At 54.9% G+C, this 19,945-nt stretch overlaps 1 protein-coding gene across 3 annotated transcripts; it reads right to left on the minus strand.

Annotated features, from left to right (window-relative positions):
* Nucleotides 1–837: 837 nt before the first annotated feature.
* On the minus strand, nucleotides 838–17,601 carry Slc38a3 (solute carrier family 38 member 3). 3 transcript variants are annotated; one of them, XM_036193566.1, is made up of 16 exons: nucleotides 17,532–17,601; nucleotides 7,929–8,081; nucleotides 7,749–7,827; nucleotides 7,457–7,572; nucleotides 6,818–6,891; nucleotides 6,638–6,730; nucleotides 6,468–6,549; nucleotides 5,476–5,558; nucleotides 5,337–5,395; nucleotides 4,981–5,142; nucleotides 4,812–4,891; nucleotides 4,258–4,358; nucleotides 3,921–4,045; nucleotides 3,690–3,834; nucleotides 1,782–1,885; nucleotides 838–1,700 (listed from the first exon to the last, which is right to left on the minus strand). In XM_036193566.1, exons 2-16 carry the CDS (start codon nucleotides 8,027–8,029, stop codon nucleotides 1,596–1,598), a joined length of 1,509 nt encoding a protein of 502 aa, XP_036049459.1. In that variant the 5' UTR covers nucleotides 8,030–8,081; nucleotides 17,532–17,601; the 3' UTR covers nucleotides 838–1,595. The 3 variants fall into 3 exon arrangements, with proteins under 3 accessions (XP_036049459.1, XP_036049460.1, XP_036049458.1); XM_036193567.1 differs by lacking the exon at nucleotides 17,532–17,601 and adding an exon at nucleotides 15,936–16,051 and having other exon boundaries at nucleotides 7,929–8,053; XM_036193565.1 differs by lacking the exon at nucleotides 17,532–17,601 and adding an exon at nucleotides 15,936–16,051.
* Nucleotides 17,602–19,945: the final 2,344 nt, after the last annotated feature.

The raw sequence follows: 19,945 nt of genomic DNA on the forward strand, positions 1-19,945 counted from the left end.
AGTCACCAGCTTGAAGAAATTCTTTCTTCAGGGCTTTCCCAAGCCTTTCAAGTTCAAACTGGATTTTTCTTGCTGTCGTTTTGCTGGTGGCCTAGCCCGGTGCAGGGTCTTTCCTAATGAGGGTTTGGTGCCAAGGCCTGGGCACTTTCATGCCTCTGGGCTGCAGCTGATTCAGGCCTGCGAGTTGCAATGGGCAGCTTCCCAGTCCCACTTGGGCCAGGATACCTGGGGCTGCCCTGCCTCCTTGGAGTCCCTGCCTTGCCTTGAATTTCACTCTCCCTTAGCCCCTCAGGACTACCCCGACTCCCTGAGCCTGAATCTACCTTTATTATAGAGGTGTTTGTTATCCATAAGAGGAACAGCCCTGCACAGAAAAGAATCCTTACATTTTTTGTCTCCAGCTTCAAGGCATTGACACAGGGTTGACCAGCAGTCTAGGAGCTAGTGGATTGCAGGGGCCCTTTCCTGAGGCTTCTGCAAGGCTCAGCTGCCCCCAGCTCAGACCCCCTCTGGAGCTGCTGGGGATGCACCTCACGTTGCCTCCTTCCGCAGGCTTCTCTCTGTCCCATTTCCTGGGGCCTCATTAATTCCTCCCCACCTCACCCCGTGAGAAAGCAGGTCTGTGCTGAACTTGGCCCCAGCCCAGAGCTGGGTCTGAGCATGCCACTGGTTGGTCTGAGAGGCAGGAGGTGGGGTGGGGGTGGGGGGTCTTGCTCAGTCCCCACTCTCAGGCAAGCAAGCAGACGGGAGAACCCCAGTGCCATCCATACCCTTATTGACCCCTACCCTGTTTTGCAGAATCCCGAGGACTATGTAGACCAAAAATATAAAACACGATCAGTCGTATGTATAATATTTATAAAAGGCCAGCCTCCCCACCTCTGTGTCAGTCTGGCTCCTGGGATCTTTGATTCCCAAGGGCAGGATACTCTGGGCCCAGCCTCTCTTCTCCCAGTAACGGAATGTAAGTCATAGCTCAGGTTTGAGGTGTGGGAGTCCCAGCCTCCCCAGGACTGGTAAAGGTCCACAGCAGGGATCTCTTGGGGTGCATACCATCCTCAGCAGAACCTGCAGACCCCAGATATAAGGGCTCCTTCCGTGAAGGAGATGTGAGAAGACAAGAGTATCCTAGATTTGGGGCCCAAGTGTTGGAAAGGGGGCTGGGAGATCAGCAGGCTGGGGGAGACGAGCCCTCTGGGTGCAGACTGTGGCTTCCCAGCAGGCCTGGGGGATGTCTTCAGGCCTGGGTTCTGGCTCTGTGTGCCCCTACAGACTGTGTGACCTCAGGAGGTGGCTGCTGGGCCTCAGTGTACACAGCTGTGGGAGGAGGATGGAGATTTTCGGTGGGATCTGAGGCAACGGCCCCACCCTGTTCCTAGCTCAGGAAGCCCCTGCAGTTTTGGAGCCCAGCAGGGGGGTGGTCCAAGGGCCTTGGTCCTGGCTCTTCAACAAAAACCTCCCAACAGAGAGGATATGGGTGGAGCCAGATGCCATGGTATTTACAGTGTCTCTCCCTGTCTTTCTCCCCTTGAAAGCCCCTGGGCTGGAGAGTGAGGGCGGGGTGCTAAGGATGAATACACAGAACAAGAGTCTTCCTAATGGTTTCCTCCGTGCTGGTTGGTCCCAGAGACCCAGTCAGTGATGATGAAACTCAAGCTCATGGTCATCAGCAAGAAGCCAACCACAGCAAAACAAAGGGCCTGTTAAGGGTAAGAAATGAGAGAGATAAGGACAGTTCCCTCATCCCTGCCCCAGCCCACCGGCTTCCAGGCCCCTCGTACCAGGATTTTAGGGGTGGATCTTGCAGGCTCCTTCTCATTGGGCATGATTCGGAAGTAGAAGATGGCGGGGAAGATGAAGATGAGGCACGGAGCAGATGTGGCACCTGCAAAGAGCAGAGCAGAGCCAAGGCTGGCTCCCATTCTGTTGGCCAAGGTCTGAGGTGGACTCAGTGAGATCAAGCATTCTTTACTGGGGACTTGCACTCTGTGTTGGGAGAGCTCTGCCTGATTCCGGGGAGCCCACCAGCCTTTCCCCCATGTTCTCTATCCTCCAGGCTGCAAGGCTGAAGGTGCTGGTGGTGAGGGAAACATAAGTGAGTGAAGCCAACAATGAAGGAAAGAAACTTATTCCAGGATAAAGCCTTAAGGGGCCTGGGTTCCTAACAGCTTGTTAGAATTTGGATCTTGAATGCTCTCAGAAGGCCCGAGTGTGTGGTGGTGTGCTCTCTAGGAGGTTCAAGTTGGGGCTCTCCGGTTTGGAAGGACAAAACCTTTAGGAGGAGGAGCCTTGAGGGAGGTCCTGAGGTGTTGGTATTAACCCTTTAAGGCTTTGCTCTGCTCCTCTTTCCCTTTAGGTCTTGGCCATGGGGTAAGCTGTTGTGTGCTGCCACACACCCCTGTCACGGTGGATTATCCCACTACAAGGCTATCCCAGGAGAGCCTCAAACTATACAACCAAGAATGACCTTGGGCTGGGCGGTGGCGGCGCACGCCTGCAATCCCAGCACTCGGGAGGCAGAGGCAGGTGGATCTCTGTGAATTCGAGGCCAGCCTGGTCTACAAAGCGAGTTCCAGGACAGGCACCAAAGCTACAAAGAGACCCTGTCTCAAAAAACCAAAAAAAGAAAAGAATGACCTTGGACTCCTGGATTTCCTGCCTCCACCTTCTCAATGCTGGGAATATAGGCATGTGCCACAATACCTTGTTTATGCACTCTGGACTCTAACCCTGGGCATCATGCACGCATAGCCAGGGAAACACTGCTAACTAAGCTGTGTCCCGGCCCCTGAACCTTTGCTCTCTTGATTTAACTTTAATTTTTACATCTATTGTGTGTATGTGTAGGCATGTAGGTACACGTGTGTCAACCTGAAGGAGTCAGTTTTCTTCCGGCATGTTCCATGGGGATCACATTCAAGCTGTGCATGCTTGGTGGCAGGCACGCTTTCTCACTGAGTCATCTCACCAGCCTGTGTGCTCTCTTCCTAGGTTAATTGCTGCGGGTGTTCTGTTACGAAGAGCTAACTGGGCTAACACAGAGTTCCCCAATCCATCACTTTTCCATCACTTCAATGCATTTCTGTCTGCTGACTTCCGGTGGACGCAGATTTGGAACATATGGAAGGAAGCAAGAGTCTTTTCAAGCTATTCACAATTCTCGGCACCCAGATCAGTGAGGTGGACAGAGCTGGGTCAAGGAGTGAAGCTTGGCTCATCCCAAAGAGGTTTCAGAATTGCCTAATTTTCCAGCTGGGGCGGGACAGTGGACATCAAGCTTGGAGTGTGAGAGCCCACCAGCTGCGGCTCTTTCGTTCCTTTAACCTCACTGGGGGTAGGACATTACGAGATCTTCCGGTTTTGTCGGCAGCACTTGCTATGCCTCCTGGGCTGGTCTTGAACACCTGGACTCAGTGATTCTCCTGTCTCATCCTCTCAAGCTAAGATGACAGGCACACACTACCATGCCCTCCAAGGAGGTCCTTTGTGAAGACTCTGGCCCTAGGGCCGTCCCATTATCTATGTAAGAGGGACTGACTCAGGGGTTTTGAGTCTTCAGGTTGGAGGCTAAACCATGTGCACGGGACACAACTGTCACTTAAATGTAGTGCTGAGGGGTCTACCAGGATGTGCAGAAGTGAAATTCTCTGGGATGCTACCCCACTCATAGAGCAGGGCCAGACTCTCACCAATGATTCCAAAGATGCCCAGGATGTTGGGGGCGAAGATAACCAGCAGGTTGATACAAGTAAGCAGGCCAGTGGCAATGAGCACGTGCCGCAACCAGCTGAACTCCTGGTTCTGGAACAACATCTGCTGGATGGCGCGTCGTACCTGGGCAGGTGGGAAGAGGCATCAGTCCGGCGGGCCCCCATTAGACCCTCCCGTCTGCTGGCCCAGTCACCTGTCTGATGACTCACCGGGAACAGAACGATTGGAACTGTAAGTGTGACGGCTATCAGCACGGCCACGCGCACACACAAGATCAGCACATCAAACGCGTCCACCTTGTTGTAGGTGTGCAGCAGCTCTGACTCCACCCCGTCTGTGGCAGGCAGGGAGGGTGGTCAGCAGGCCAGGGGGCGGTGGACCCTGACGCTGTGGGGAGTGGCACTCAGACTCACCTCCACAGCTGCAGGACACAGTCAGGCATCACACATCTAGTGAGTGCCTAAGGTATTGAGGGCGCTCCGGCCACTGACCAGCCCTTGCCTCCCAGCCTGGCCTCCGACCCCACCCATGCTGACCCAGCCATACCATAGAAGGTGAGGTAGCCGAAGAGGGCAGCCAGGAAGTACATGACATACATGACAGCAATGGACAGGTTGGAGATGTGCTGCATCTTTTTCTTCGAGGGGCTGCAGACAGTCAGAGAAGGGTTTTGGTGACAAGCTGAGCCACCCTGTGATAACTGTATACATCCAAGGCTCTCTCTGGCACCACATTCCTCTATTCAGCAGTAAGAAAGTCTCCTTCTTGCCCCTAATTCCTACTCTTTTTTTGTTTTGTTTTGTTTGTTTTTTTGAGACAAGATTTCTTTGAGTAACAGCTCTGGCTGTCCTGGAACTCACATTGTAGACCAGGCTGCCCTTGAACTGAGATCCACCTGCCTCTGCCTCTTGAGTGTTGGGATTAAAGGTGTGCACCAACACTGCCTGGCTCCTAATTCCTACTCTTCCTGACCATAGAAATCTGCGGTCTGGTGACCTGGGTCTTATCCCCTCTCCCTCCAGACATGTATCCAAGACTATATCTATTCTCTCCAGACCATCAAGGCAGACACCACCCCTCTCCCAGCCACAGACACCTACTCCTTGAGCTCTGTATAGATAGGCAGCACCTCGGGGTGGCAGACGAAGGCGAAGGCCATGATGGGGATGGTGTATGCTGTCTGGAGACACATAGAAGCACTATGTCAAGGCAACCCTCCCACCCAAGACCCTCTCCCCATTTCCCTGGCCTGGCCCAGCCTGTCGGAACCTGTGAGTTTAGTGTGAAGTAGCTTGGGGTACAGAAGTCCGCAGCCTCAGGCTCGTCCTGCAGCTGCGTCTTCTCCTCCAACACCACCGTGTGGCTGAAGTTGCTTGTGGCATTGACCAAGTTGTGCAGTGGGCAGGGAACTTGGAACTTCTTGTAGATGACCTTGGTGGGGAAGGGTAAGAGCGACAGTGTCAGGCTGCGCTGCCTGCAGAGTCCTTATGAAGCCTTAGTCAAGATTAGAAGGGCTTCCTTCTCACTCTGGCTTCCTGAGAGAGGTCGTCCCCCCCCCCCCCCACCCTCCCCCCCACAGAGGACTCCCTTGGGCTCTTTCCTGACCAACATGGAGGGTAGCTCACTGCGATCAAGAAGAACACCATGCAGCTGAGGGAGAAGCCACTGGAATAGCCTAGGTAGCCTGCCAAGGAGGGAACTGTGAGACTCAGGCCTCCTGTGTGTCCCTTCCCAACCCGCCACCAGCTGACCCCGTTGACTCACCGAGCTGCCGCATCAGAGCTAGGGGCAGGATGATAGTGACAGACACCAGGATCACAAGGTAGTTGCCATCCATGTACCACACCCTGAAGGAATAAGAGTGGGGAACACAGTCAGAGCTCCTCAGTTTGGGGTGGGGTCACCTGCTTCTCCCTGTAGGGGGCACCAGTGATGCCGCATTGTGTCCCTGACCAACATTTAACCATAACTCCAAGTCTTCCTGAGCTTTATCTGACAGTGGGGACGGGTGCTCACTGTCACACTCCTGAGGATGTGAGCTGGCCTGGGACACGGCTCGTGGGGGTCCGCTTATGACTGCGGGTCTGGGCCCCGCCTCCTAAGGGAGGATGAAAGGCCCTGGCTCAGGAAGGGTCTGTGTTTTCCTTGGGGGTCTCAGGGACTTGCCAATAACTTGTGGCCCCTGTGGTCTTTCTTGGCACCTACATCTTGTATTATTCTGGCCCTCCTCTCTCCTGGAAATGAACCATAGATAAGGGCAGGAGGACCAGGTACAGAATCCTAATTCTTTCTCCTTCTCAGCACTGTTCTCGATCACGCAGCCCCTTTGCTTGTGGGCACTGGGTGGTCAGGAGCAGGGTTAGCCTCTCCTCCCTCCCCTCAAACACAAAGCAAGGCTGATGCCCAGCCGGTGCTGGCTAAGTAGTAGGCACCCCCACACATGCCCTAGACTTAATCTCTTGGTAGTGGCGGCGGGGGGTGGGGTGGGGTGGTGACCCGTGGTCAGGAATAGCAGGTGCTTAGAGCTAAGCCTGAGGCCCTTCTGCTCATATGCAGGGTCCTGGGTCACATGGACCCTAGCTTTCTGGTTCTAAAAGTCCCCTCTGGGGGTTTTCCTGGATGTTGCATGCACACACACACACAGGAACCGAATGTAGCTCCTTGGCAGTTCTCTGCTCTCTACCAGCCACACTTCTGCCTTGTCTATCAGGCTAGCTGGGCACCCATTGCTCCCCACCCACATTCCCCAGGCTCACGGGGTTGGCTTCTCCAGATTCAGGAAGGTCTGTATGACAAGAGGCAACTCAGACTTGATGATGTATAGGTAACTGGACATGGCTGGGGGAGAAGGCAGGGGAACAGCTGCTGAGGTCAGCTGACCCAGCCAGCCCATCCTGCATCCCGCTGCCCCAACCACCAGCCTCACCCCCAATGTTCTGCAGTGTGATGGCCAGGGCCGCTGCCAGCTTCCCTGGGGTCCCGAAGGCACGGTAGCCCAGCTGCTCGTAGGCGCGGATGCCTGTAGAGAGCGGATGTCAGGATAGCCAGGGGAGCTTCCCCCAGCTCACCTCAGCCCTGCCCCTCTGCAGGCCTGCGAGAGGCTCACCCACGATCCCTGAGGACTTGAGAAGCAGGTGAATGGAGTAGCTAGACAGCAGGGCAACAGCCGTCAGCAGGAACCTGGAGAACATGGAGGAAAAGAGGCCATTGGAGGTTGATTGGCAGGGAGTGATGAGCTCCAAGAGGCTGGGGGCGGCGGCAGGGGGGGGGGGGGAGGAGTCTGTGAGGTAAATAATCTGAGGAGCGGGTGCAAGTCAGGAGACTCCAGAGATATGAACAACTACTCTCTTTACCCAGGGTGCAACATGACCCAGGCGGGGGCCCTCTGGGTCGAGAGTGCCCTGTGCCTGTGCTCTGAGCACCTTCTTTTCTTGAGTCTTTGGGACAAACATGTTTTCCATTCAGGCTTCGGGGCAGAGCCACCAAATCAAGGACACATGTGGCCACACAAGGCCTGGCCACAAGGGTTCAGCCATCATGTGTAAACGCAGTAGAACAGACTCAGGCCTGTAGGGCTAGCCTTGTGGGTTTGAAGAACAGTGAGGTATATTTGTCTGGCTGTGGATGTTTTCGTAGCGGTGGTCTGGGTGCAGAGTAAGAAGTGCCCACCCACTGGATAGCGAACTGGAAGGTCCTGGGAGGTCATGGCTGGCAGCTGTTTAGGGCTGTTTGCAGAGGCACTCACAGGAAAAGGATGATGCCAGTATTGGCCATGGCATAGGCGAGCCCCAGGATGCCGCTGCCCATGATGGCATTGCTGAGGTTGAACACGGACATGCCAAATGATGTCTTCCCCTCGAACTGCAGGTACCAAAGTGGGATGGGGGAAATGTGGCGAATCAACAACCACAACAACAAACCGGGGTTCTGTGGCATTCCCCTCTCTGTCCCTCAGCCTCCCACTGCTGTAGCAGAGTGCCTCATCACTGTGTCCAAGTTCCCCACAGCCCCCAAACCCCACAGGTTGCCCAGCTCACATCGGTGAAGTGTGGCTCCTTGCTGGAGCTTTTCTGAAGGAAGCCCTTGCCCTCTGCACAGTTCTGGGGGTCTTCAGCTCTGCAGGAGGAGGACAGCACATGGGCCTCGGCTCCATCCCTACATCCTGTGCCTCTCCCCAGTGCTTCCCTGAGCTGCTGCCAGGCCCCTCTTCTACTTACCTCTGTGTGTCTGTTGTGGACATGCCCGCTGGTAGCAGCGCCTCCAGGTGTTTGCCGTTTGGTACCAGCTCCACCATCTCCGTCTGTCGAGGTATCTCCATGGCTCCGAGGACCACCCAGGGGCTCTGCTGTCACACCAACACAGTCAGACGTCTGCGGAGCAATCAGTCCCTCTGGTTATCTTTAGGATCATGGTCTAGTTTCCCACAGGAAGTCAGTGGCCATAGTACATCTCACTTAGGACAGACAGGCACATGAAGGCTCCCTGGGGCCTGTCTCTTCCTTGGGATCCGCCTTTGGGTGTGGAGCAGAGCTTGGACACCTGAGCTCCTAAGACACTCTGATGGGACGACTCATAAAGTACAAGTCCCCTATATAGACCAGCCCAAGCAAGCTGTTAGGGCCTCAGTTTCTCTTCCTGAGAAGTGAGGGTCATTGGTTGATCTCAGTCCATAGCCGAGTGGCACCAGAAGCCTTGAATGCTAAGTCCTAGGTCCTGACCCCTCTCTGCATGTGCATCTTGGAGTAAATCCCCTTCCTCACAGTAGTCCTGGGACACAATTTCCTGAGTTGGTCCTGTGTGCCAGGGGCCTCCTGGCCAACCTAGAATGGCTCTGCCCGATGGCTGGAGGCCTTGGGAGAGGGTGAGGGCTGTGGGCCCTGTTCCCAGATGCCCGGCGGGCTCTGTTGGCAGTTGGAACAAAGGGCCCTCTGTGGGCTGAGAGCTGGCGCTGTGGACAGCAGGCGCAGAGGATGCCCCCTCCAGAGCCAGGAGGCCTGAGGCGGTGCTGGGGCTGGACACCTGGGCCTATCCAGCCTGGTCGTGGTGAAAGGCCCTCAGGGGCCCTTCCAGGAAATGGATGTCCTAGGGCACAGTTCTCTGGGCCACTTGGTCTCCCTGCTCTTCACAGCCCTGGCCTCAGGACCAAGCTTTCCTTCTAACATTCCCGCTCTTGCCAGGGAGCCCCTCATCCCCAGAGCCTGCCGTTCAAGCCATCCTCTAAACAGAGCCCTCATTTCCCTGGGCCAGGAGCTCAGGGCTTGGCTGGCTGAAGAGGAGCCCAGGTCATTGCTGGGTGCTCCTTCTCTGGGCTTGGCTCCACTGGACTGCCAAAGGTCCAGCTTCCTCACTCCCCACTGAGCACTGCCCAGACAACTCACTGGCCCCTCTCCCATCACTGGGGCCAGGGGTTACCTATCATGCCCAGATGTCTGGGCAAAGTGAACCCAGGCTCTGTCAGGACATCTTAAGGGCCAGAGTGGCCAGCAGGGGGGCTGAGCCAGAGTGGAGACCAGAAAGTGGTGTCTGTGCCAGGCAGGATAGATAGCCAGAGCCTGGGCCTGAGGTATAGCAAGGTACCCCAAATCCAGCACTGAGTCCTCCCTACTCCATCTCCTAACAGTTTCAGGTCGGCTTTCAAGTGGGAAGCTACAAGAAGCTCACACAAGCACTCAGGACTGATCTTGATCCTACAGGGAGCCAGGCTCGGGCCCTAGGCCCCCGCACCCTGTAGACATCCGTCGCATTTCACCTACCAGAGTACCTCACCCATTGCTCTGGCCCAGAGCTTGGACCTCGACTACCTCAGCACTGGGGACTCCACACCTGGCACCATTACCTACCTCTGTTTTCCTGGTTGTGGATTTTGAGTCCCTTATCCTCCATCCCACCTACTCAGGACCCTGACACTGTGGACCTCTCTTCTTGGACTCTTCCCCACACCACCCAACCCTCCCAGCTGTCCTCATGCTGCCCCTCTGCTGAGCTCTGCCATCAACACCTCTCCCAGGGTCTCACCTAGGTTGAAGGTACCACGGCCAGGTCTCCAAAATCCCTCCAGAGTACCCCCGGCACTCAGTAGGTTGTCCTTGTTCGGTCCCCACCCTGGGCAAGCTGGGACAAGCCCTGGGAGTGTGCTGTGTCAGCATCTAGGCCAAGCAACCGTTTCTGCCATAATGACAGAGGCCCCCAGGGCTTGCCTGGGCTGGTGTGTGCAGGGCTTCATTCTATTCTGGCATCAGGGTACCAGGCAGCCTGGCACTGGCTCCAGGGAGACTAAGTCCGTGGAATGGCTATGGGAGGTGTCTAAGGTGCTGGCTCAAGGCTCTGCCTCCTTTCAGGATGTGGGGTTAAAGTCTGTGGGGCCTGGTGGCTAATATTCATAACCAGTTATTGCTGGGTTTCGGGCTGCCCTGAGATCCCGGGAAGGATGCAGAATATTTTGTCCTTAAGTGATCTCCAATCTGGTAGAGGTGATATTCTTCATGTTCCATTATCCCCTCCCCCATCACCACTCTAAATCTCCTGCTACAACTGGATGTGAAACACCTTCTTCTGGGACTTTAAAAAGGAGGGGAGGGGGATTGGGGATTTAGCTAAGTGGTAGAGTCTTTCCTTGGCATGCGTAAAGGTCAGGTGCCATCCATTAAACGCCAATGCAAAAAAAAAAAAAAAAAGTTAGGGTAAGGGAGTTATCAAGGAAGGCTTCCTGGAGGAGGTGGTGTAGCTAGGCCTAAATTCCCAGCAGAAGCTCCATGGTATGAAGCGAGGAAGAGAGCCTTAGGCAGAAGGCAAAGCATGGACACAGGCTCTGCGGTATGGTGTCAGCATAGTAAGAGTAGAAGGAAGATTCTGTGGCTACAGACAAGCCTTCCAGAGCCTTAAAGGCTAAGTCAGGGTCTGTGGAGGCTTCAGGACTAGAGCTCCAGGTGGAGACTAGCTTTGACTCTCTCAGGGAGGGAGACCTCCGACACTTTCTACGGCCTCAACCCTCCTTTGCTGTGTCAGGGAGTCAGGGTAAACTCAGCAGAGAAGCCTGATTAAGGAAAGCTGACAGCAGAGCCAGTCCCATGGAGGGAAAAGCCCAGACCGTCCCTACCCTGGATCAGCCTCACAGTGCAGTATGGACAGAACACCCTCACCTAGGACCTCATTGTCCCCCGATATCTAGGGGTCCTGTGAGGCTAGACCAAAGCTGAGGCCAGAATGAGGCAGCTCTATGAGGCTTCACCTTTGAGAGCAGGCCATGGGTGTCGGAAGAATGGTCAAGCCTTAGGGTAGAGAGAGCACTGAGCCCTTGGGCAGGTCATCAGATGGCATTAGTATGAGTCTGGGAAATGAACTGGTAGCTGACCCAGGCCACCACTCGGAGGCTTGTTTGTGCTGTGGGGAGATGGGAGGGGGCAATACCAGCAGGATGGTGCAGCAAGTAACGCCTGCCCACGCGGGCATCACAGAGCGAGGATTCATCAGGCACACCTCAGCAGGTGTTGACTTTGGCTAATTAAAGACTCCTAGGCCCAGGAATCCAGGCCAGGATGGGCTGGCTGCTTGCATCAGCCACTATGGGAACCACAGCTTTCTATCCTACATCACAATCCCTTGGGCCTGCTTTTCCCCTCAGTTCTCAGGGACCCAAGTGAGTTTGCAGGGGTGAGCTGGCTGCAAGGTGGACTGTGCTTCTCCCAGTCCGGCAGCCATAGGTTCCGGTGGGGGTGGGGGTGTCATATGAAGTTCCTTTTTATAGCCCAGGCTTTCTGGGCCTGGGAAGCCTTGACTTCAGCCCAAGGAAGACCAGGTGAGAAGCAGGTTGCTTGGAGTAAAGGGTCACGGTGCCTATCACTGAGGGCTCCCAGGTGGGGAAGCCTTCCCTGGGTTAGATATTATGACCTAAACTCTGCTGTCCTGCTTCTCCTAATTTTAAAGGGAAGACTCCATCCTGGGACAAAGTGTACATTACTGGGGAATCAGTATACATGTTTGAATTTTAAGTCCCTAACACACAGCCGCGGTGACTGCTGGGAGACGCCGCAGCTGTAGGAGATCGAGGTGCAGGGCAAGTCAGAGGCTGTTGGAACAGTCAGTCACCCCTCGTCCTTCTCCTAGGCTACAACTTCCCATTTTGGTGGTAGAAGACCCCAGTCCCAAGCCCACTGCCTCATCATCACCACATAATAAACAGGAGAGTGCAACATGTGGCCAGCGTGTGGCTGGCACAGATGGCATGACAAGGTACGTGTGCAAGAGCAGGCAAAGCCAGGGGAAAGGACGGCCTGGAGCATTGATACACTAGCCACCTCAATGCCTCAGCCTCTGCTCCTTGGCCCAGGGATCTGTAGCCTGCCTGTGTCTTGGTGTTCTGGCTATCCGGAAGTACCTAGGAGGATCTGAGAAGCCCAGCTGGGGCCGGAAGGTAGACTTTCCTGTGACAGGGTACATTTCCTAGACAACCAGCAGATGCTTACAAGCCACCTTGGCCTCATCTCCCACCTCCACTTGGGCCCTCCTTTGCTCAGGCTGGTTCTAAGAGAATGTGGCCAGAACCTCCTGGCCCAAGCTGGCCAGAGCCAGCAGCAGCCCCTCCTCCAACTCCATTGCCAACTTGTTCAGAGGGACGTGCAGCCAGAGGTCCTGCTGAGGCAGAGGACAGGACATCACGTGACTGTGCCCCCCAGAGGCAGGGGAGACCCTGCGCCAGCCAGCCTATCTTCCTCCCTGCCGACCCGGAATCCCCTGGAGGTGGCCAAATATTTGGACAGCCGGACTCCTGGCCCCAAGGAAAACTGGAACACAGGCCTGGGGCAATTTGGGACTCATTGTAGACCCTGATGGGGGGGGCTAAAGCAAGGTCAGCTTGGAGGAGGGGAGACATTTGGTCAGGAGGATTGAGGCAAAGGGAGAGAGAGGAGAGATCTAAGGGGAGACAGTACAAGAGAAAACATACACATTTCACATATGCGCCCATGCGTACTGATCTAGACAGACAAGCAGACAGACAGACAGGGGCCCAGGGAGCTAGAGAAACATGGGTGGATATACAGGGTCACAGACAAAAGAAAACAGAGAGAAACAAAAACCATACATAAGTAGACGGCTTGGTATTCAGGCATGAGAAAGAGTCACTGAGGGAGGTAAGAAACAGAAATGACCGTCGGAAGGCAGAGATGGAGAGAGACAGTGGTAAGAGACAGCCAGTGAAAGACAGAGGCCCCTCCCTACACGTGGTGGCACAGACCTTAAGTCCCAGCTCATGGGAGGCAGAGACAGGAGGATCTCTAGGAGTCAAAGGTCAGCCTGGTCTATATAGCAAGTTCGAGACCAGCCACAGCTACGTAGTAAAGCTGTCTTTAAAAACATAAAGACAAAGAGCCCTCGGAGAAGCCAAAAAAAAAAAAAAAAAAACGGGAGAGGAGCCAAAATGGCCATGTGTAAAGGAGGGGGCAGATGTGCGCCAGGCACAGCAGGTACCATAGGATGCCCAGGTAGAGCTCCGTTGGATCTCCATGAGGCCACTACCACCTCTTCAGCTCTCCATAAATTCAGATTATGGCCCACCAGCCAGACGCAATGTTATCCAGGGGAGCCAAACCCAGGCGGGTCATGAGGCCAGGTTGTACTAGAAAATTCAGAGACCTCAAGGCTGGTGCCTGGGCTTATTTACTTGGATAATGGAAAAGACAAGCAGAAGTGATGGCCAGCCGGAGTGACCCTATTGTCAGTGGCCACACACAGGTGCAGACGTGCTGGCTGAGAGGCTGTGTACAGGACGTGGCCCGCAGAGCGGAAATCCAAAGCCAAGCAACTCTAGGCCACTGGCAGGAAAGCCCCTCCTTCCCTTTGACCACCAGGCGTGCTGCCTGGCCCTTGAGAGCCCCCCCTCCCCTCCTCTGTCTGTCTTCCCATCCAAAGTCAAAAGCCCATCTTTTCAGTGTTCTTCCACCTACTGCGCTGTGAGCGAGACACATAGTAGGTGCTCAGTCAACATTATTGAATGAATGGAACAGGTTCAAAGCCCTCTGTAAGTTCTCAGTCCAATTTACCCGCTCTGTGGTGCTTGGTTCCTGGCGATGGCTACAATAAAACTCTTCCCTCAGGGCCTCTTCCTGCCACAGCATAGACTATACATCACACCCTAATTTTTTTGTTTGTTTGCTTGTTTTGTTTTTTTGTTTTTTGTTTTTGTTTTCCAAGACAGGGTTTCTCTGTGTAGCTTTTAGCCTTTCCTGGATCTCGCTCTCTTTCCTGGCCTCGAATTCACAGAGATCCGCCTGCCTCTGCCTCCCCGAATGCTGGGATTAAAGATGTGCGCCACCACTGCCTGACACACCCCAGCTTCCTGTGCACACAAATGCCTAAACTACATCTCCCTAGCAGGCACTTCCTTGCAAACACGCTTTGCCCTCAACCCACACCCAGCCCAGACTTCCAGGCGATGCTTCATTCAGCTTCCTATCTTTTCCGGGTCCAGTCTAGAGTTCATGATCTACCTGCCTTCACTGCGCCTGTTTCTCCCCTTGTGTGGGGCTCTAAGGCCACTTTCTGGCCAGTGACACAAGTACAGGAATAACCAATTCTTTCCAGCTGGCTATCTGGAGCCTGTGGCATACAGCAAGCTGGAGACAAGAATTGGCACTCAACCGGACGGCTTGAGAGGGCAGTGAGGAGAGAGGTTCCATGGACTCAGGCAGAATAAAACTCTGAAATACATGGTCTCATCCTTCCTAGAGATGTAGTCCCATACTCAAACCCAAGAAGTAAGAAATTGCCGCCGGGCGGTGGTGGCGCACACCTGTAATCCCAGCACTCGGGAGGCAGAGGCAGGTGGATCTCTGTGAGTTCAAGGCCAGGAAAGGCGCAAAGCTACACAGAGAAACCCTGTCTCAAAAAACCAAAAAAAAAAAAAAAAAAGAAGAAGAAGAAGTAAGAAATTGTCACTCCTGCCTCTCCAAAATGTGCCAGACATGGCCTCATCCACTCCAGATCCCTTCTATGGTGGGGCTTTCTAGGAAAGGTTTCCACAGTTGTACAGAAGTTCCCTACTTCCAAACAGAACTATCCTTGGGTTTATCTAGCTTTCTACCCCCACCCCCTGACACTCAGTGAGTACTCCACGGGACTGGCTTCCCTTCTGAAATAAGCCGCATCACAGACTATGTACCAGGGGTCTCTCCTAGGACAATATAATGGCGGAAAGTGGATAAAGTGCTAGAGGTCAGAACCGAACTGGTGGGCTAAAGGAAGAATGCACATGGAGATGTCCTCCATGGGACTCCTCAGGGCGCAAGGGCCTTTGATGTAGACCTCCTTAGCATTGTGGGGAAGGCAGACCTGGATTCAGGTCTCAGGTCACAGGGGTGTGTGTGTGTGTGTGTGTGTGTGTGTGTGTGTGTGTATGTGTGTGTGTGTGTGTGCGCGCGCGCGCGCAGATTCTCACATGCCCCACCCTTGTACCCCTTCTCTAGTGTAAACAGATGGCACACATTCGCTTTAGCCAATGAAAGGGGCCAATCCAGCAGGGGCGGGCTCCTGAAAACTGAGTCTTGGGCCCCCAGCTAGTTCTCACATTCGGGCTAGCCTGGTCCACAGGTAGGGAGGAGCGCCCATTGCGCCCTGCCCTCAGGCCAAAGAGCCAAAGGAACCCAGAGCAGGCGGTGCCCGTCGGTCGCACTGCAAATGACATTGGTTCTGGGGCCAGCATGTATCCCGCGGCCCCTCAGGCGTCCCGGCCCGATCTGCCCTCAAACTCTGCCCAGTGAGGCCGGGATAAATATACCCGATTGCCGGCGTGCCAGCCGGCGGATCTGCCTCTTAGGCGCCCGTCGGGGCAGCGCTCCAGCGTCTTCTCCCGGCCACTCTCTAGCTGGTGCCCCTGGGTCCTGACTTGAGAAGTCGGTCCACCTGTCTTCTGAGCCTCAAACTAGGTGCCCTGTGGACCTAACTTCGGGTCTACTGTCCCCTAGCTATCTAGCTTGGCCCTGCCAAGAAACGGAGTCGACGAGGTGCCCCTCCCAGCACGCTGGCACAAGCTTGGAGCTGGGTGCCTACCGGCAGGCTCGCAGACCTGTGCCCTGGAGCGCACGGGGCTCTGCTCTCGGAAAGCTGGAACTCCTGCCCGGGTCTCGGGGTGCGAGGAAAGCTGCCCAAAGCCCACTAGGGACTGGAGAAGGTACAGTGGGCTCGACCCGCACAGAGCCCCTGGGCTGGTGGCTCTATAACCCCGGCAGTACCTGGCCTCGTGGTGGGCACGTTCGGCGTTCCGGCCCGGAGAGTAAGATCCGCTCTGCTCCAGGCTGAGAGCTGGGTTGCAGCCGCAACAGCAGCCGCAGGGGATGGAGGGTGCCGGGCCCCGCCCCTGGCCCGCCCCCGGCCCGCCAATCCCTGGCTGCCCGAGGGAGGAGGGGCTGGCCCGGGGAGGAGCGGGGGCCTGGCCGGCTTGTCTCAAAGGGGCAGTCTGTGCCCTCGGTGCCCTCGGAACCTATGGGTGGGAGAGCCTGGGTGGGGAGGGGTCGCTTGAGCCTTGAAGGATCGGGCCGATGGTTCAGGTCAAACCAGAGATTTTTGTGAGGACTGTAGCTGCCTTGACCCCCTGAAACACTTTGCCTACATCTGTCTAAACCCCATGGGATCTTCAACCCAAAAGGAACACCTCAAGGCTTGGCTTCGGTGAGGGGCTTTAAATGGACGACTTTCAGATTTGCCGCCTTTCTACCTTGCCTAGTCAGTCACCTTTGCTTGTTAGTGGTGGACAGAGCTGGGAGAGGACCTGTCTGGATTGGTTTTTTCTTCACCCCAGAGTCAGTATCCTTGAGGCTGAAGCAGACATGGGCTTGGGACAGCGAGGACATGAGGGCAGCAAGCAGGGACTGCTTTGCCTCTTTTCTGGCATTGCCTGCCTATGGCCTCCATTCTGTTTCTAAGATTTGAGTGACAGCTGTCAGCCTGCCCTTCAGAAGCGGGGGGGGGGGGGGGGGGGGGGGGACACGACACGCGCAGGATTTTGAGGAAGGGACTTCAGGGAGGACTCCTTCTTGACTGGCAGTCAGTGCCACCTCTTTCTGCTTCCCACCTAGAGCTCTGGTGCTCAGGGGTGGTGTGGTAGGGAGCTGGGGGCAGGGTGGGGGGGTGCGGTGTTGACTTTCAGGATAAAGGGGGGTGGACGGAACAGCTGTGCCCCTTGCTTCTCAGCCACTGGCTCTGATCCGATTAATTCCATGGCCTCTGCTGTTCCTTTCCAAGCTGGACTTCTCTGTCATATCTACCTCCTGATGTCATATCTCCTTCCGGATGCTGTGGAGACCTGCAGAGACCAGGTCTCACCCCTTTTCTGCCCCAGGCTGGGAGTCAGGACTCCTCAAATCTAGAAGTCCTGGATTCCCTTCTTGCTGACTCATAGCACCATCACAGCCAAGCCCAAGCGTGCCTCAGTTTCCCTCTGTCTCCTAAGGAAATGGCTGTCTTTGCCTCTGACCAGAGAGAAGTAAGTGAAGAGAACGCTATAAGCCATGGATTTAGGACTAGGTGCTGGCTAGAAGGGCCAGCGAGCTGGGAGACTAAGCAAAACAGTGTGAGATGGTGACACCCCCAGAAAGTCAAGCCTACACTTCTGGTAGCCAGATGGCAGAAAGCTTCTCATCCTTAGCTGAGGTTGACATAACTGCCAGACCAGAGCTTATCATGTCATGAAGAGACATTAGATGTCCCCTACTCTCCAAAACATCATGGGCAGCTAGGTAGGGTCGTAGGTACATACCTGCAATCCCAGCCCTCCAGGGTGGGGGCAGGGGGATAAAATGGCATGAGACGGAACCTCCTTGGATACTCACAGGAGATATTTGTGAAGGGATAGTGACACCAACTGATAGTTCCTGAGGGTCCAGGCCAGGCTCAAGGTTCTCAGCATGTGAATAGTGGGGTCCTCGGTCCAAACTGAACAGGAGCAGAAGAAACTGGCTGAGCGGCTGTGGGAGGATTGGAGGCTAGTGTGATGAGGGGTTCCTGGGTAAGGCCAATCATGGCTAAGCTGGGGGAGGGTGACTGTTTGTTGTTGCTGGGCCTGGACCCCTGCCAGGGTAAACAGAGCTCTGAGGCCTGCCTTTCTCACCACCTGCGGAATCTCCCAGCCCAGGCTGCCTTAGCTGCACAGCCAGCATAGGACATGCTGATGGCTGCCAAGCACCTTTTCCCAGAGGTCTGAGGAAATACCCAGCCATGTAACCACCATGTTGGTGGTAACTTCCAAGAGAGGGAGAGATTTATCTGTGGTATCAGGCCAGATCTTGCCTCCATTCCCTCAGCTCCACATTTCAAACACAGGCCTAAAAGACTGCCAGACATGTGGGATGGATCTTGGGGTCCTAGGATCATACAGACTCTCCTTTCAAGGTCACATTAACCCTTAGCTCTTCTCAGCCTTTGCCCCTCCAGCCTCCAGTGAGGCAACCTCTTCTCACCATATCGCACTGGACATGATTCCTCGAGACTCTTTTCCAACAGTCATGCCCTCTAACCTAGCCCTGGGATCTGTCTTCACCTCTAACCTAGTTCTTGGATCCACAGGTTGCATGGATACCTGCAGGCTCCTCCCTTACACCGCCCCCAGGACTTACTCCTGGTCAGTCATTCCTCCCCACATAGCCTGGCTGACCACACACGGCCCTAAGGTTCCTAGAACATGCCAGATTTCATGCTTCTGTGCCTCTGCCCTGGTGTTTCCCGGAGCTTGAGATCCTCACAAGTCTTATCTCTTTGGCAACTTCTGATTTGTCCTTTAGCACCCAAAGGTGATCACCCGTAGGAGCACTGCCCAGATTGACAAAGAACCAGCTATTCCCAAGCTTGCAGTGACCACTCAGTCAACACCCCCTCTCCCAGTCCCAGCCTCAGCAGCTTCACATGCTCCCCATAGGGCATCTAGTGAGAAGTGCCTTCCAGAATGAGTGCACAAATGAGTGAGAGCCCAGCAGAGGAGCAGCCTGTGGGCCAGACTCAGCCCAGGGGAGGGGAGGGACGTGCCAGGGCTGGAAGAAAAAGAGAACTCCAGGGAGAGATTGGTATATAACAGGATCAGCACTCATAGATTCCCAGGCTGTGTGTAGGAGTGAGATACTCGTTAAGGAGACAGATTGGGGACTCAAAGGTTCACGGGAGAGGGGGATCTTGTTTTACACTCCAGGGTGGAATACCCAGACCCATGCTCCTGATTACATGGCTCATGGTTTGGTGTCCAGGAAGCTGCTCTTTGGGCAAACAGAGTTGAATGTCACACTATAGAACACAGAAATATGGAAGTGACCCATAGGCAATCCTCTCCTACCTACCCTTCCTCAGCTTGGGCCCTTAGAGCTGGTGGCCTCCCAGCCAAGGCCTGATCCTGCAGGTCTGGCATGCCTGCCCTCTCTCCCCTGAGAGCTGGCCCCTAGCTTCTCTGGTCACTGAAGCTGCTTAATGAGCCCAGGTCACATGGACTGTGCTGCTGCCCATGGGAGGGCCCAGACTCCCAGTGGTCATCCAGCCAGGCCTTGACGTCAGTGGCATTAACCATCCACTTGTCTAATCTCTGGTCAGTGGCCGGGCCAGGCTAGACCTGTCAGAGCCAGAGCTGGAGATCATGAGGGCCTTCAGGGACACTTTGAGGTTGTAGGGCAGGCAGGAAGGCTGGAGCTCACACAGCAAATGCCCCCTACACAACAGATGTCAGATGTGACTGGTGCTATCTCCGATCCTCTGTCCTGGACTGTGACTCAGGCATCAGGCACTCACTGAGCTTTTTTCTTAGGGTGCATTTACACTGGTATGGAAAGTGGAGCTCAGCATTTCCGCCTAGGAGACACCCCTCACACACAGGGCAGTGTCCCCATCACACAGGACTCAGGATATTATCATATCCCAGAGCTCGTGCTCAGGACTGTCTTTAGAGAGTGGAGTCCAGATCACGTGTAGAGTTGAGGTTCTTCTCTACCCCTTACTCAAGAAGGCTTTCCCCAGCCAGGCAGTGATGCATGCACATGCCTTTAATTCCAGCACCGGGGAGGCAGAGGCAGGCAGATACCCGTGAGTTTGAGTCCAGCCTGGTCTACAGAGTGAGTTCCAGGAGAGCCAAGGCTACACAGAGAAACCCTGTCTTGAAAAACAAAAACAAAAAAAGGCTTTCCCCAAGCAGGGCTGCTATGAAAAAGATGTCATTAGTTCGCCTTTCTCATTAATACACCCTCCTCCCAACATCTCAATTCCTCAACCT

Source organism: Onychomys torridus, chromosome 7 (assembly GCF_903995425.1).
Source record: "Onychomys torridus chromosome 7, mOncTor1.1, whole genome shotgun sequence".
In the NCBI taxonomy this organism is placed as follows: Eukaryota; Metazoa; Chordata; class Mammalia; order Rodentia; family Cricetidae; genus Onychomys; species Onychomys torridus.